The sequence below is a fragment of the Chenopodium album genome, chromosome 15 (assembly GCF_948465745.1).
Source record: "Chenopodium album chromosome 15, dcCheAlbu1.1, whole genome shotgun sequence".
Taxonomy (NCBI): Eukaryota; Viridiplantae; Streptophyta; class Magnoliopsida; order Caryophyllales; family Amaranthaceae; genus Chenopodium; species Chenopodium album.
The window spans coordinates 50,723,963-50,741,595 of NC_137848.1; the positions used below are offsets into that span (position 1 = coordinate 50,723,963).

The window sequence follows — 17,633 nt, forward strand, 5'->3', positions numbered from 1 at the left end:
GCCCTATATTTTCCTCAAAAAAAAAAAGTAAGCCCTATATCACTATTTGAGTGACCTCTATAACAATAACTGAGTAACCCTATGGTGGCTGCCCACATTGATGAATAACCAACACAATCAAACTTTGCATACATGTCAATGCAATAGTTTGACTTAGTTTTTATATAATTAAATATCAATAAAAGTTATATTCTTTATAATTATAAAACATTACATCAATATCTATTTAACAACTTAAAATGATAAAATATTAATATATTACATTTATATAAAAAAAAGCAAAATAAATAAACTACAATCAATGTTAATATTATAGATAGTGAAAAAAAAGTCTAACGTGTCAGTTATAATAGAAAGAATTGAGTAAAATTAGTGTCGAACTCTGTATTTAAAAATGAGAATTATAGTTTATAGAGAATTATATATCAATCAACTTTTTTACAATTTGTAGATGTTATGCATGAGTGTGTTGTGACTTTAGTTGTCGAATAAATGGTTTGTTTATAGATTTAGCAAAAGTTTAAAAACTTGTTATAATAATTCAGAGATTTCGCGTTTAGGAGTTCTGTAACAAAATATTATAGCAAATGAATTATATATAGCATGTATAATTTTTTTTTTTTAAAAAAAAAATTAAGTATGATATACCTAAAATCATATGGTAGAAAATTAGTAAAGTCATTATAATTGTATTGCAATTTACATTTATTTTTTTTAGAGAAAACACAATCTACATATTTATACGATTCACAGCATGTCTATTGTTTAAATATAAGCTAGAAAGCGCATTATTATCAAGTTTGATCTTATTAGATTAAAATTGTTATAACTTTTCAATATATTAACTTTGTATAATTTAAATTAATGCAAAATTATATAAGAAAAAAATTAATGGTAAAAAAAAATCCTTTTAAAGCAATCATGAGGGGTATTACAGGAATGGTGTTAGTAGTCATAGGAATAATGTGGGCAGGAAAAAAAAATAGGTTGAAGAAATAACCTGCTCTAATATAGCTGTACGTGTGCTAATAAGGAAACATAAAATATAACATACGGAGTACAAAATAACAAAATATATTTTCCTTGAATTAAGCAATCTAAAGTCAAATGATATGGTGCTGAAAATCCATGAATAATATTAATTGAGAAACAATATTAAGAAAGTCAAGATATTATCTCGGATTATCTTTAATAATAGAATCTTTGACAATTATACATCTTAAAAAAAAAAACCCTAAAACAGGAACACGTGGCAGCCATGGAGCTAGTGTACCCTGTTTTAGTATAATATATAAATAGATAGATAGATAGATAGATTAGATTTCGCTGCGTTTTTATTACAATTCTGCCACTAAATAAACATGGCAAGTTTATCTAGGAGATTAACTTGAATTTTCTCATAATTATTGTTTCATATATTATTCAGATTAAGTTGACTATTACAAAAACATCAGTCCGTCATGATTCATGAATGTACGTAGTAGTTAATTTTACAATATAAAATAAAACTTGTGAATTCATGAAAAATCAATTTTGTCTTGCATGCAAATAATTAACGTATATAAATAAGCGATCTGTTTCACATGTTTGACCTGGATTTTGTCTCTTTTCGACCGTTTGATTATGATTTAATTCTCCATTTTATATTATACGTACCATATTATTAAAAATACTTAAAAAAAAATAAAATTATACGCAAGAATACATTTTTTAATTATTAGAAAAAAAAAAATTCGAAATAAAAATTATATACATTCTCTATTCCATGTTATACGCAAGACATACTTTTTTTAATTAGAAAAGTTTTTGATATACAAAGTATACTTTGTATAAATCAACATTGTAATTAATATTGTTTACATGTGAATATGTGATTTAGATCTATCCTCCTCCTCAAGTCCTCAATATGTGAACTAGTATAAATTCTTAAATGGACTTGGTTCACACTAATTTATTGTGGACCACTAACATTAGAGAAATTATGACTATTTTATTTATAAAAAAAAAGTCACTATGATAAAATGAAGGTCACTATGTTGAAAATAAAAGTCATTTTTGTAATATATAGGCTATAAGAGGTTAAATTTTTTAATGATATATTTTATAAGGTCAATATAAATAATAATGGTCACTATGATAAAAATAGGATCATAACGTCAGACTTCAAGTTCATAATAGTATTAAACATTATACAACTTTTAATAAAGGTTACTATGTTAAAAATAAGGTTACTATGTTAAAAATAAGGGTCACTATGTTCAATGTAATGTCAGTTGCGTGTGTATAAAGCTCGGGTCCACAATAATATTATTGTGGACCAGGTCCACGCAAGTATTTCTGGTGAACTAGATGATGTAACTCCAATCCTATGTACATTATCCATATATATCTTAATAGATTGTACTCCTATTATTAATTTATTATACTCTGTATCATTTCGACTAGATACGTTTGATAATGCATTGCTTTGACCATTAATATATCTTAAATTATGCTTTAACATAATTACCAAAAAAAATATTTTTGAAAATAAAAAATGAGATTAACTCAACAACAATCAAAATAATAATATTTATTATAAATTTATACTACCTATTAAAAAGTGTTTCTAAACAAGCTTAAGTGTCAGGTGACGCTTTTCCTTAATTTATTTAGTTTTTCATTTTGTGTGTTAAGATATGTGAATTAAACAAGTTAAGATTTGAACCCACAATCTTAAGTTTAATAAAAAATAAAGTTTTAACCAACTTCTAAACTATTGCCATACATATTACTTTTTAGTTCTTACTCTTTCAACATATAAGGATTTAGATTATAGAATTTATGCGGTATCTCAGGATGTTGCCCGAGCCTAAAAGCTACAGATCAGAGTAGTTATTAGTAATAAAATGTGTTTAAAGTTAATATAGGAAAAATGTCAAAAGCCAATATAATTATGAGACTGATTATCGACGTATATATTTTGCACTATTGTTAGAATAAGGCCCCGTTTATTTTACCTTATTTTTGCTGAATTGAAATTATTTATACTGAACTGAAATTATTTTTGCTGAACTTAAATTGTTTTTACTCAACTGAATTAATTTTATTGAACTTAAATTATTTTTACTGAACTGAAATTATTTTTACTGATTCTCTATTATATTTTCTTCTTAAAGGTACTAATTTTACTGAAATGAACTTATTTTTATTGATATAAAATTATTTTTGCTAAACTGAATTTATTTTTGTAAGGTGAAGTGAACAGAGCCTAAATAAAACATATTTTATTATAATAAAGGGCTAAAGAGTAATAACAACCCATATTTTTATATTACACGGTACGATAGCATCGATCGTTATAAAGAATTTAATACATGCGTTCTAATAAAGTAAATGCGACACGATTACTCCTTTTATGATGAGGAAAATGCTAAACATTTCTCGCGTGATTAATATGATTTAATTTGAAAGAAGTATGTCATTGACTACGTTCTCTAAATTAACATATGAAGATCCATGTGGACTCATGGTTGCTTCTTTTGCCAAATGCCTCCACTCCATGGCTTTCTTTTTCATCATCTCCTTGCCATTTTCTTCCTCCATCAACTCTTTCACAACCCTCTCAACATCATCTCTTTTCGTGGCTTCACTCATACTTACACCGATGCCTAGATGATTACAACAATACCAACTATTAGTACCTTGCTCGGCGAAAAATGGGCAACAAATCATTGGAACCCCATTGCTTATGCTCTCAATCATCGAATTCCACCCACAATGTGTCACGAACCCTCCTATAGAAGGATGACCTAACACTTTCTCTTGGGCACACCAACTTGTCAATAAGCCTCTTTCCTTAATCTCTTCCACAAATTCAATAAGAAAATGATTATTATTATTATTATTATTATTATTTGACCCACCAAAAACTATATCGGATTTTACAACCCAAAAGAAATTATGATGACTATTTGCAAGGCCCCATGCAAACTCAACAAGTTTTTCTTGGGTCAAAACTACAAGTGTCCCAAAATTTACATACAAAACTGAATTGGGCTCTTTGGAGTCAAGCCATTGGATGTAGTCAACATCTTCCTTAGGGCTAGGCCCAATGGGCCTAATATTCTCATCTATTGGAACTAAGTGGTCCACTAATAAATTAAGTTGGGTAGATATTTGGTGAAATGGATGAGAGATCCTTTAGAACATCTTGCTCTAAAGCATCAAATGAGTTGATGATGATAGCTTGTGAGTTGTGAGCTCTATGCTCACTTGAAATCATATAATTCATCATCTTATCATTTGGGTCTGTGGTCCTAATAGAGGTCGGCATGTCTTTTAATCTTATTCCCTTCAAACTCGGTATCCAATCGATAGTCTTATCAAGGTAGCCATTTGTGAGGTAACTTGAGTCTGTGTATGAAAAATTGAAAACAAAATAAAAAACGCGTATTAGATTATAAGTGGCAAGACTGTAATTAAGTCAAAACCTTTTACATATACCCAGGTGTACAAAGTGCACCTAAAGATGGTTTTTTACTCATTTGATATATTTTTTTTTACTCATTATAAGATTTTAAACGAACAAAAAAAAAAAAAAAAAAAATCAAATGAGTAGATAGTAGATTATACCCTTTGGTGCACCTTGCACTCGGGTGTATATAAAAAAATTTCACAATTCTATAGAAGCAATATACTCCTTCTGTAACATACATAAAGTCCCATTATACTCCGTATATACAGTACTTCATACTGTTGAATTTAGAGAACAATGAAATCAAGTAAAGTACGTAAAACGTCAAAGATCCAATTTATCTAAAGTATACAGCATAACGATAATTAATTATAAATAAAAATTTAAATTAATATGTGATCATGAAAGGAGAATAATATATTTATGTATTCTCTCAATAAGCTACATAGAATTGACTACTTTAATTTTTTCAAAGTTTAGCGGCGATTAATAGTTTGTATATTGGTAATATATGACAATTTATAATCTTCAGAATTCACAAGAGTCTTAGTTGATAATAACAGCAATAATAGCATTATTATCTTCATTCACATATTCAAATCCTACTAGCTAATTAGTCAAAAGTTAACCTACAAGTTGGAGAACCCTCTTTCTACGTAATTAAATTCATTTTTATTTTGTTGGTCAAATATTCAACAAAATAAAGTTATAGGAAAGAATTGACTCATACATACCTTTGAGAGGTATAATGCCCTTGTCTGAAAGCTGACGATGTTGCAAGTAACCCATCATTCCACAACCACTACACGTCTGCAACGCCACGGCCGGAACCCCCATCTCATCGGCCACGTCAAGGGTGAACATCGACATGCCAACATCGGAAACCATGCACGTCACCGGTGGCCTCAAATCGTCCTTAGGCAAACATTGGTAGTAGTCCTTACTACCAAGTTTTAAAAGGAGTTTCTTAAGAGGAGGTCCCAAATGATTATTTAAAATAGAGTTGATCACGGACATGATATCTTTCGGGTTGGTGGTGTTGTTGTCGTCGTCGTTGTCGTCATCGTTACATACAGGTATGGACTCCAATCGAAAGGTAGGACTAGTAATACTTTGATGATAATATTGTTGTGATTGAAATAGGGTTTGGTGACTGTGTAGAGTATTGATGAAGGTAATGTGGAAACCAAATTTAAAATGAAGATTTTAGCTAATTTTAGCATGGGCCTTATATGACCTTGTGATGGAAATGGTATGCAAACTACATGATTTTTTTTTTTTTTTTTTCAGCTAGTTTTTATGTTTTTTGCTTCTATGATAATGATATATATTTATACTTGCTAAGGACTAATGGAGTCTAGTGTAAGGGTAACATTTTTTTTTCTTCCAATGATTGTTATAAAAATGTTAGTGCATTAGTACTAAGTAAGTCAAAAGGTCTAATGTTGACACACTACCTAAGGATTTTAATATTTTATGAATTATGATAGATTGATAGCCATTTTATCTCTACTACTATTTACTAATGTACAAAAACCTTTAATTTCTATTTACTATTTCAATTTGAATAACAACAAAAATGATGTAACTATTTTGCAATGGATGTTTCAAGTATTTTATTTATCCTTTAATCAATTAAACTGTACATTTTTTTTTTTTTAATAATATTCCTAACTAATCAATCAAAACCTCATTCAAGCAATATATTTTTTTTATTTATTATACATGTTAAGAAAACGTGACTTTATTTTATAGGGGATGTTATTTTAAAAATGTATAAAGGTCGGAATTAGAATAAAGGCGGTGACAAAAAAATTCCTCTAAATCGCCCCACTCACCACCAAAAATCCACCCAACCACCCTCGAAATTCTCTCCAACAATAAAAAATAATAATAAAAAAAATCCTAACCTTCTCAAACACCTGACCACCCTAAGATAAGGTGAAGAGGGAGAGTGGGAAGGGAGGGGGGGGGGGGGGGGGGGGGAGGGATTGGGGAAGACATAGCAAGACGAAGGAGGGGAAAAGTAAAAGAATTAGGTCTGTTCTTACAAGACGATTTTCTTTGTTTTTTTTAAAAAAAAAAAAAATAGTCTACAACAAAAACACAATTTTCAAAAGGTGATTTCTAACAAAATTTTTATAATTACATGATTAACTAAGAAAAAATTAAAAAGCATAAAACATTTACATAAACCAACAACTAGCAAAAAACAAATACGCACTCGTAGTCGGCAGAAAAAACGAATTGTAATTTGTAATATAGGAAGTGGAGTAATTGAAATCCAAGCATTAGTGTGTAATCTAATGCAAAGCAAGGTTGATCACAAGTACACAAGGACCATTTATAGAAAGAAGAATGCGACACTTGACCAGCTAGGCAGCTTCACCTCCGCATGGTGGCAAAACAATTTCCTTTTCACAATCACGACTCGACCAGCTTGGCATTCTTAGTAGCTCTGGTTCACAATGAGCACTTTGCTAAATGCCTAATATGTAAGTGCCTCACATTAATAAAAGAAGAGAGAGTTAAAAACTTTACAAGTCAGGGTATAATCCTCCTATTGTCATATGATTTTGGGATGTAACCTCCTTGAAGTTGGGAGTGAACTCTCTCTCTTGGTTACAAGTGCGGCCCAAACACATATTTAACAATGTGCGAACATGTAAGGTCAAATTGGATGTTTTAGTAGCTAGTACCAAATGTATTTGACTATTTGTAGTTTGTATAAACATAGTTTTCTCAAGCAACACATATAAATGTCCTGATGAAATAAGAGGGATTTGAAAACTTCATAAGGTTAAGGTGCTACTTCTTTAGCGTTCTTTAATTGTCATACTCTGCATGGTTTTGACAGTCTGATAGAAAATAGATAGGATCTACGCTACCTCTTTCTTTTATGTACATTTACCTTTTAAATAAACACAAATACTAGTAAATTCCCTATAATCATATTAGGCATTTGTTACAGTTATTATTATTATTTTTTTATTTATTTTTTGACATAAGCCATTTGTTACAGTTAGGCATTAGAACTTCCTCGTCATAAAAAATATAGGGAAGTATTGGTAAAGTCTAGGCATATTATTTTTTTCCTCGCTTTTATATGTTGTTCTACAATAATAAATTACCAATTACGTTGGTTGTCTACGGAGTATTTTTTTTGTTGGCAAAAGCTAATGAGAATTAAAAGTGGAAATATCAGAATAAAACTAACATTAATTACACCGAACGACTCATGATTTTGTCATGTATTCCTAACTCAATACTAATTCAACCAATATAATTATTCCTTATCTAACGTCCCGAGACGCTCGTTAGCAATATCCTTTTTAGTTTGGTTTCTCACAATTCAAAATATATTTTGAATTTAAATGAGTCACCACTTAATCCTTCACAACTTTCAGAATACCCCAATTTATTTTAAAAAAAAAACTGCATATATATACAAAGAAAGTTTACATTAAAAAAAAATTAAATTAATTGCTTCTAGTTTTAAATACTTGTTCGTTTTTAAGCAGACCAAAATTGCAATTTTTTTAATCTTTAAATATAGGAAAATGATAAACATAGCCCTTAGGGCTATGTATAAGGAGCTAAAAAAGGAAATATTAAGGTTAAATTTACATTAATTATACCGATTTACGCGTGATTTTGTCATGAATGCCCAACTTAATTCCATTTTAGAAAGTATATTTAATGCTTATACATAGCCCTTAGAGCTATATATATCATTACCCATAAATATATATACATGTATGCAAGTTTGATTTAAGCACTGTACAAATGCATTCAAAATTCATACATATATGCATTTTTATTTTTTTATACATTTCTTAAGATGATTGTGGTCTTGTGAATTTTTTTTTTAAAGGTACATAAAAGTTGGACAATAATTAAATCTCTTCTTTTAGGCATGTGGAATTTCATGCTTGAGGGGGTAGTATAATCATATAAGATATCGACCTCTCAACCAAAGAGAATATACAAATATTTGCTATTAAGATAAGATTTTTCAAGTGTTCACAACTTCACTTTCTCTTGCTTAATGTGACAGGCAAGCCATTTTTCATCCTTAGTGTCAGTGACAATATGTAATCTGGGCGTTTCTCTTTCCCTAACACATCCACGTCATATTGTTCCAACACACTAGCCACTATAGACTTCATTTGGATATAAGCCATATCCTTACCCAAACAAACCCTTGGCCCGGCATGGAAAACCGGGTACCTAAACGGACTATCCGGCTTAAAAACCCCGTTTTCCAACCACCTTTCAGGCTTAAACTCAGAGCAATCTTTTCCCCAAATACCCTCAATCCGGCCCATTGCAAATATATGGTACATAACAAACCAACCTTTTTTAACCCTCGTCCCATCAGGCAAAACATCATCTTCTAAACACGCTTTTGTATCAACAGGTACGGGTGGATATAATCGTAGCGATTCAGATATCACCGCGTGTAAGTAATGCATTTCTTGTAACTCCTCAAAATCATAGGTACTTCCTATCACTTTCTTGTTTCGAACCCGAATATTATCGATTTCCACCCGAATTTTCTCAACAACATCCGGATTATGTGACAATAACCAAAACAACCAGCTTAAACCCGTGGACGTGGTATCTTTTCCAGCTAATATAACACTTATCACAACATCCCTCAAAAATTTAGTTGAATTTGTAACAAAATTTTGACTATTATCTTCCATAGCATCAATAAAACGGGATAATAAATCATCATATTTGTTACCTTTATTTGACTTTTTCTCCTCCAATCTCAACCGTATGATATCGTCAGCGTACTCGTGTACGGTTACGATTGATTCCATCAATTTATTTTCCGACCCAAAATAAAAAAACCTCTTTATTTTCCACAACATAGGAAGTGCATACAAGAAACGTCCCGAACTAAGTTCCGTGGCATCATTAAAAGCCCGCATAAACTCGGACTCGCTTGAACCGGACCGGTTTAAGCAGCCCGGGTCCACATTAAATGACAACTTACAAACATTATCGAAAGCAAACTGCTCGAGGACGTCTTGTAGGTCCAAAACCCGGTTTGAACCCGAGGCCTCTTCTAATATCGGATTAAGCCAATTAATAATCTCAACTTGAACCGAGTTCAATAGGAAGTTTCTTAAGGAGCGCATGTTAAACGCAAAACTCGCAGTTTTGCGTTGCAAGCGCCACAATAGGCCATCGGCATTAAAAATGCCGGTGCCTAAGAAGTCTTGTAGGATTGTGAGAAACCGGGACCCTTTCGGATAATTCTCAATCCGGATTTTGAGAATGTGTTCGATGTTGGCGGGGTCCGCGGTAAGCACACCATGGATCCCGCCAAAGGAGCGGTAGAATACCGAGGTGTAAGTAGGGATAGTAGACAAAACATCGGTAGTCCATTCGAGAAAACGATGGCGATTACGTAAAAAGACTGGGATCGTACCGAAAATCGGGTAGTTCTTAAAGCCATAAGGGATTGTTTTAGGTTTAAGGAGGATGAAATAAAGTAAAGGAACAAGGAAAAGAGTTGTAATAGAGAGGATAACAAGATTGATTTCCATGGTTTGTTATGCTGTTAGAAAATATTGTGGTAAATAGGGTTGGTGTCATGTATTAGTGTGTAAAATTATATACTTAAATTAGAAAAAATATCTGTCAAAAAAAGATTGAAACCAATTAAAAGATTGTGGGAAATTGTAGTGTTTTTGAATCAAAGTTTAGTGTTTATCGTTTTGGTCTTATTGGAGTAATCAAAATGTATACACTTGGCAATTGCAAATTTGCAATACAAGCAAATGGTCTTGGAAGAAAAGGTAAGTGTTGCTTTTTTTTGGAAATTACAAAAAGTTGAATTGTGTGGAGTAAAAAAAATGTAAGCTTGCATTTTTTATAAGAACGAATAATGTTGTATTATTTTTAATAAAAAGTTATATTCACTAAAATTTCATCTATTGTAATCTGGTTAAAATTGTTGGAAAAAAAAATGAAATAATTACAACAAATTAGCCACTTTAAAAGCTGTGTTGGTAGAGAGAATATTGTAAATATCTTTGATCACCTCACAAAATCTGTTGTTAATAAAGAATCTGAACATGTAACAAAGAAAATGTAATATATTTTCAATTAAACAAAGTGAAAAGAAAACGAAATTTTATAAGTGTAATAGCCATTAGCCCAATAATAAGGTGGAATCGTGGATGAATATAATCATAAGCATAAGAAATCATGCACTTTCACTTTTACAATTCATGCACCATATAAGGTACAACCTATTATAAAATTTCTATTAAAATGAGTGAAAATCATAAAATTTCTATTTCAAATTTTCAACCGATTACAATATGAGCACTGTAATTGTTAATGCAATTAAAAAAATAACTTTATTTATTTCTATTTCAATGAGTGAAAATCACTTGCATTGGTTCGGGCATGTAAGACGGAGACAACATGGTGCCCGGATATGAAGAGTGAAAAAAATGAGATCATAGCTAGAGAGGTTAAACGAGGTAGCTAGAGAGAGACCAAAAATGACTTGGTTGGAAGGAGTTAGTAAGGATATGAAACATATGAATTTGCATGAGAATGAAGTATTTGATCGTAAAAATGGAAGAGGAAGATTTTTGTGGATGACTATATGGAATAATCACTTTTAATTCATGTAACCAATTCCACTTATGAGATTAAAGCTTTGATTGAATGAGTGAAAATAGATTACAATAGATGTTATAAATAAGGTGATTTGAAGACCAAAAATAGATGTTGTGGGCATATACTTTGAGGTGAAGTATATCTTAATATCTTTGTATCAATTACAAGTAAATTCTTTTGAGCTTTTGTAAGTTTCATCAGAGTTAATTAAATACATATTCCATTCTAAAAAATTGATAGAGTATAAAACATATTCCTGGGCCTCAACCAAAAGCTTAAGCTGATGGTTGAGGCCCAAGAATATGTTTTATACTCTATCAAAAATTGTACATAGATTAATTATCTACTATCTTAATATCTTTATATCAAATACAACTATTTTCTGAGCTTTCTTCGTAATTTTCATAAGACAAGATTAATTAATAAATAAGCTTAGAAACTTTGTTGTATCATTATATGATCGCACCAAAAAAAAAAAAAAAAAAAAAAAAAGAAAAGAAAAAAGATAAAAGAGGTTACAATATATGTTAAGCTCATTATATTTGCGATATTGCTTCCTCGGCCCATTAAGTTTGTCTCGCCTTTACTTTAACAGGAAGTCCATCTTTCACCCTTAGAGTTAGTGACATCAAATATTGAGGACATTTCTCCTTTTCTACCATGTCCACATCAAATTGTTCCACCACACAAGCTACTATGGACTTCATTTGTAGATATGCCATCTCCTTCCCTAAACAAATCCTTGGACCCGCATGAAAAACTGGATACTTAAACGGATTCTCCGATTTATAACAACCATTTTCATCTATCCATCGTTCGGGTCGAAACACTAAGCAATCCTTACCCCATATGCTCTCCATTCTCCCCATACCATACGTGCTATACGTGACAAACCAATCCTTCTTAATCTTTGTACCATCAGGAAACACATCATCTTCCAAACATGTTCTAGTATCTATAGGTACTGGAGGGTATAATCGTAGACTCTCAGATAATGCTGCATGTAAGTAATTCATTTCTCTTAGATCATCAAAATCATACATATCCCCGACTTTTTTACTAGCTCTAGTCCGAACCTCACCAATTTCAGACCGAATCTTTGTCAAAACGCTGGGATGGTTGGATAACAACCAAAAAAACCAACTTAATCCCGATGACGTAGTATCCCTCCCAGCTAGGATAATACTTATCACAACATCCCTTAGAAAATTATTACCATCATGTTGTTTACTTATTTCATCGGCAGATATAAAACGTGACAACAAATCTTGGGAATTCATATTACTAATATTTTCTCTTGATATTTCTTCTAACCTCGTCCAAATAATCTTATCAGCAAATCCATGGACGGTCTTAATTGACTCTCTTAACCTCTTTTCTGATCCTATATTACAAAATCTCTTAATTTTCCATATTAAAGGGAGCGCGCACATGAAACGTTGGGCACTAAGTGAAGCGGCATCCTCAAAAGCCCGCATAAATTCGGACTCATCCGACCCGTCACCTGCCAAGCAACCCGGGTCAAAATCAAAGGCCAACTTACAAACATTATCAAAAGCAAACCGCTCGAGAATATCTTGTAAGTCCAGAACCCGGTCAGAACCGGAAGCTTCTTTAAAAATAGGAATAAGCCGTGTTTTAATCTCAAACCTTACACTCTCTAGGACAAAGTTTTTAAGAGAACGTTTATTAAACTCAAAGCTGGCAGTTTTACGTTGATGACGCCAAAGGTGGTCGTCAGAGTTAAATATGCCGGTACCGAGGAAGTCATAAAGTAAAGAGTTGAAGCGAGCGCCTTTAGGGTAGTTGTCGAAACGGGTTTTAAGGAAATGTTCGACGTTAGGAGGGTACGCGGTGATGACACCGTGCACTTTGCCAGGGCGGAAGAAGATGGAGGTGTGTGTGGGGATGGGAGAAAGGATTTCGAAGCTCCAATCGAGAAAACGGTGCCGGTTCAGTAGGAACTCTGGTAAGGTGCCTAGGATAGGGTATGTTTTGAAACCAAGGGGTTGTTTCTTGGTGTTTGGAAGGTGGTATAGTGTGAAATATAGTGAAAAGAGAATGATAGAGAAGAGAGTAAAAGATGGGAATAGAGAAGATAAGGAGGAGATGATTTGCTCCATTATTTGATTTTTGGAAAAAACATGGATGAGGAATTAATAATTAAAGTCTATGATGTTAATATATAAATAATGAACTAAATTTGGAAATAGTGGCAATAAACGCTTGTACGTAGCTTTTGTTGTTTGTTTCTTTTTCTTTTGTTACGAATCCCACAAAGTGATTTTTTTTTTTTTTTCCTTTTTATTAAAAGGCTACAAAATGATGGATATTGATGTAGGGCCTGTTCACATTTATTGAACTGGGCTGAATTGAGCTGATTGGAGCTGAACTGAATTGAACTGAACTGATTGGAGCTGAACTGAATAGAGCTGAAATGAATATTTTATGAGAGAAGGAAATTAGGAGCTGAACTGAAATGAACTAAATTGATTGGAGTTGAACAGAACTGATTAGAGCTGAACTGAACTAAACTGAACTGAAATTAAGCTGAAGTGAACAGGCCCGTAGTTGGAATTCAATTCTAGTTTGATACCTTGATTAGTTGATATGAGGATATCATGAATTGTAACCTTACCTCACCTCAAAATAGCTCAAACAAACTAGCTACTTCGTGTGTTTGAGATCTAATAAGAAGGATTTTAAAATAGGAAGGATGAGAAGTAAGGGTTGAGATCTAATAAGAAGGATTTTAAAATAGGAAGAATGAGAAGTAATCTAAACCATCAAAATCTAATCATCGGACGCTAACAATCAACTCAAATATAATAAGTAATGAAACGTGAGATCCCCAGCTACTGACTTCGATTCTTTTGTCCATGAGCAATACTCAGTATCTGTGTACACCCTCCCCCACTCCTCTGTCAATTTGTCATTGTTTATTTTGCTCCAAATTATTTACAGTTTGCCCCGCCATATCTATATAGCTAGGTTTCTCTCTCCTCTCAATAAGTGAGAATTAAAGTAGAAATCTGCAACTAATAAATTTTGATCTTTTACTTCTACTTTCATATGTCAGAGTAAATCAATTTTAAAAGTTGACAGTGAACACTAATCATTCATATTGCATTCAACGAAATAGTACTATAGTATAGTAGTAAATATGAAAATTAGATAATTGAATATTTCCAAATCTCATATTATCTAATTAATTGTTTCAAATTTATGCACATTTAATTGTAAAAAATCTGTAGATCCAAAATCAAGAAATCTCATCGTGAAATGATGAGTGTAGAATTACAGAGTGAATCATGAGAGGTTTGTAGGTTATCTTGAGTAATTGAGTATGTCATCTTACCGTAAAAAAACAATGCACATTCATGTAATAAATTTTGCATATTTAAACAATAAATTATGCACATTGTGTGAAAAAACTTTGCATATTCAATATATAATTTATGCATATATTTACTTAAGAAAATATGCACATTGGATAATAAAAATATGCACATACAGTTTAAGAAATATACACATTTGATTATGAGGGTTGGATTTTATCATAGCCGTTGGATAAAAATATGAATGGTGAGCATTCCTTCCCATTCTTCTCATTTTAAGACCCTTCTCATTTGACTCTATATATATATATATATATATAGTCACTTGTAAGTTGTCTATGGATAGAGACAGACGTTAATGTAGACGAAATTTAATTTTAAATTTTAGTCACCATTCGAGGTCGAGATTTTTAACAATCATTCACGTTAATTATCTTGTTTGGATTTGAAAAAAATTGTGGCATGAAAACAAAAACGTACATACTTTAATAAAGTAGCTTTGGATTTTATGTTGTCATTGAGAAATATTTTAGATTGAATTGCTTTTGCGGAGTATCAATATGTGTGGATGAAGGCTTGATATGCAAAGCACAAAGCTAAAAATGAGAAAAAGTACTCTCTATAATATAGCTTCTTTAGCCCGTAAGAACCATAAAATAGGTGTAGAAATATGTATATATATGTATAGTATTTGTATAGCTATACTTAGTGCAGTAGTAGTTTTGTTTTTGTCTGTTTCTATCCTTGACAGTAGCCATGAGCTGTATCTTTTGTCTTGTAGTGATCAAGGTATGGAATAGAAACTCATAATGGAGGGTAAGCAAGTTGTTCCTTATGCTGATCCTTATTATTTGGGAAGCTCGGATAACTCAAACACACCATTGGGAACGATTGTCTTCAATGGAAGGAACTATGTCAACTGGAGCAGAAGTGTGAGGATGGCTCTGGGGGCAAAGAACAAGCTTGGATTCATCGAGGGTAAGATAATTAAACCAAATGTATCTTCTGATGATTATAATCAGGGATAAGGAATGATTGCATGATTAGATGTTGGTTATCTGCTAGTGTAACACCACAAATTGCTGAACAAATGTTGACAGTGAACTCGTCTAGAGAGTTTTGGACCGAATTAGCTGAGAGATTTGGGCAGTCAAATGCTCTTGAAATCTATATGCTTAGGAAAGAATTGAATGGGTTGAAACAGAACAACATGAGTGTTTCTGAATATTTTGGGAAGCTTAAGGCTGGATGGGATCAGCTTAGTAGTCTGGAAGGAATGCCTGAATGCACATGTGGTGTTTTCAATAAATGCACATGTAGTGTAATGAAGAAGTTGATGGAATGAGAAGAGAAGAAGAAGGTGATGGATTTTCAGATGGGATTGAATGTTGGTTATGATAACCAGAAAGAAAACATCATAGGCATGGATCCATTGCCTAGTGTTAATAGAGCACATCAGATGGTTTTACAAGTTGAAAAGCAGAATGAGATATCGGGATTGGATGAAATAGGCTCAGAGGCAAGTGCTTTACTAGCCGCTAAACCTTTCCATGAAAATAGGCAGAACAACAATCAGAATCACAGGAATAATTACCAGAATGGTAATTATCAGAGAAGAGAGACCAAGGAAGAAAAAGAAAAGAAGTGGTGTGAAAATTGCAAAATGAAGGGACATACAATAGATGGATGCTTCAAGATTTATGGGTATCCAGATTAGTTTAAGAACAATCCAAAGAGAAAGGCAGGAGTAAAATATGCTGCAAATGTGTCTGGAACAGGACAGTGCATTGAGGATGTTTCTCTTGAATCATTTGAATAAGGACAGTCAAGCAACGGAGAGAAACCAGATTTTGAGATGTTGAATGCAGTGGTGCAGCAGGTAATGAGAGTGATGAATCAGAAGCAGCAAGGTCAGACAAGCAGTTCAAGTAATGCAGTAAGTATGAGCAATTTTGCAAGTATGGTCTCAACCTCAAATGCTTGTGCATTTTATGAGAATGTCGATAAAAGTTGTTGGTTGATAGACTCAGGGGCATCTGATCACATGGCTAGTGATAGTAAACTATTTTGTGACATAAGAAGTTTAAGAAAGCATGTTAGTGTTGGAATACCTGATGGAACAATTAGAAATGTGAAAGAAATGGGAACTGTGAAACTGAGTAAACATATAATTCTTAGAAATGTGTTGCATATACCTGAGTTCAAGCATAATTTACTGTCAGTAAGTAAGTTGATGGAGCAAACAAATTTGAAGGTGATATTCACTGATCATGGGTGTCTATTTCAGGACCCTTCTAGTAGAGAGGTAGTTGGATATGGAAAGAAGAGTGGAGGACTTTACAAGCTAAAGCTGGATAAAAGATCTGGGAGAACTGAAAAAGAAAGAAGTGAAGCAGAGAAGGAGCAGAATAAGGCTAATGTAATGGCTTGTAAGAAAAAAGTTTTGAGTAGTAAATCTAGAGAAAATTTAGATTTATTACATGCAAGATTAGGACATACTTCTTTATCCAAGATGAAACATTTGAGTATTTGTGATTGTAATGGGGTTTCTGAATATTTTTGTGATACATGTTGTTTGGCAAAACACCACAAGTTACCTTTTAATTCAAGTTCTTCAATTGCAAATGCTGTTTTTGATTTGGTTCATATGGATTTGTGGGGACCATATAGAACTAAAAATGTCACGGGAGAAAGTTATTTCCTCACAATCTTGGATGATCATTCAAGAGTGACTTGGACTTATTTGATGTCAAATAAGGAACAGGTTAGACAGGTGCTGCAAATGTTCATTGTATATGTGCAGAATTATTTTAATACTTCTATTAAGGTGATGAGAAGTGACAATGGGACTGAAATATTTCAGTCAGAGTGTTCCATAATAATGAAAGAAATCAAAGGGGTGTTGCAGGAAACCCATAGCAGAATGGAAGAGTTGAAAGAAAACATAGGCATTTGATAGAGACAATAAGGGCAATGAGAATACATGTTGTAGACACCTAAAAATGTCTCCCCGAAATCAAACCCGATGATGAACAACTTTTCATTGTCATTATTGGTCGGGTTGAGTATTTAATCCCGGGAGTGCTTAAAATTCATATTCAATCAAACTCAGTTCATAAAATCAATCCTAATGTTTAGTCAAAGCATAGTCCAATTTTTATTTTGGCCCAAACCTTTTTTATTCATTTCAT

General features: G+C 32.3%; 1 protein-coding gene and 3 pseudogenes across 2 annotated transcripts; 1 reads left to right on the forward strand and 3 right to left on the reverse strand.

The window, feature by feature from the left end:
• Nucleotides 1–3,299: 3,299 nt before the first annotated feature.
• LOC145582503 (7-deoxyloganetin glucosyltransferase pseudogene) lies at nucleotides 3,300–5,727 on the reverse strand (annotated as a pseudogene). Its single transcript, XR_014099893.1, has 2 exons — nucleotides 5,191–5,727; nucleotides 3,300–4,395 (listed from the first exon to the last, which is right to left on the reverse strand). The product of XR_014099893.1 is annotated as a 7-deoxyloganetin glucosyltransferase pseudogene (transcript).
• A 2,587-nt stretch (nucleotides 5,728–8,314) lies between these two features.
• On the reverse strand, nucleotides 8,315–10,155 carry LOC145582504 (cytochrome P450 CYP94D108 pseudogene; annotated as a pseudogene).
• Nucleotides 10,156–11,206: 1,051 nt separating this feature from the next.
• On the reverse strand, nucleotides 11,207–13,227 carry LOC145582505 (cytochrome P450 CYP94D108 pseudogene; annotated as a pseudogene).
• Nucleotides 13,228–15,251: 2,024 nt separating this feature from the next.
• LOC145581373 (uncharacterized) lies at nucleotides 15,252–15,787 on the forward strand. The gene is made up of 2 exons (XM_081638391.1): nucleotides 15,252–15,420; nucleotides 15,465–15,787. The coding sequence occupies exons 1-2, from the start codon at nucleotides 15,252–15,254 to the stop codon at nucleotides 15,785–15,787; spliced, it is 492 nt and encodes a 163-aa protein (XP_081494517.1).
• The last annotated feature ends 1,846 nt before the right edge of the window (nucleotides 15,788–17,633 follow it).

Bases quoted from the DNA above. Each gene is read 5' to 3' on its own strand.
- LOC145581373 (XM_081638391.1), top strand. From the start codon at position 15,252: ATGGAGGGTAAGCAAGTTGTTCCTTATGCTGATCCTTATTATTTGGGA. The intron at 15,421-15,464 runs GTAAGATAATTA...GATTATAATCAG, and splicing joins CAAGCTTGGATTCATCGAGG to GGATAAGGAATGATTGCATG.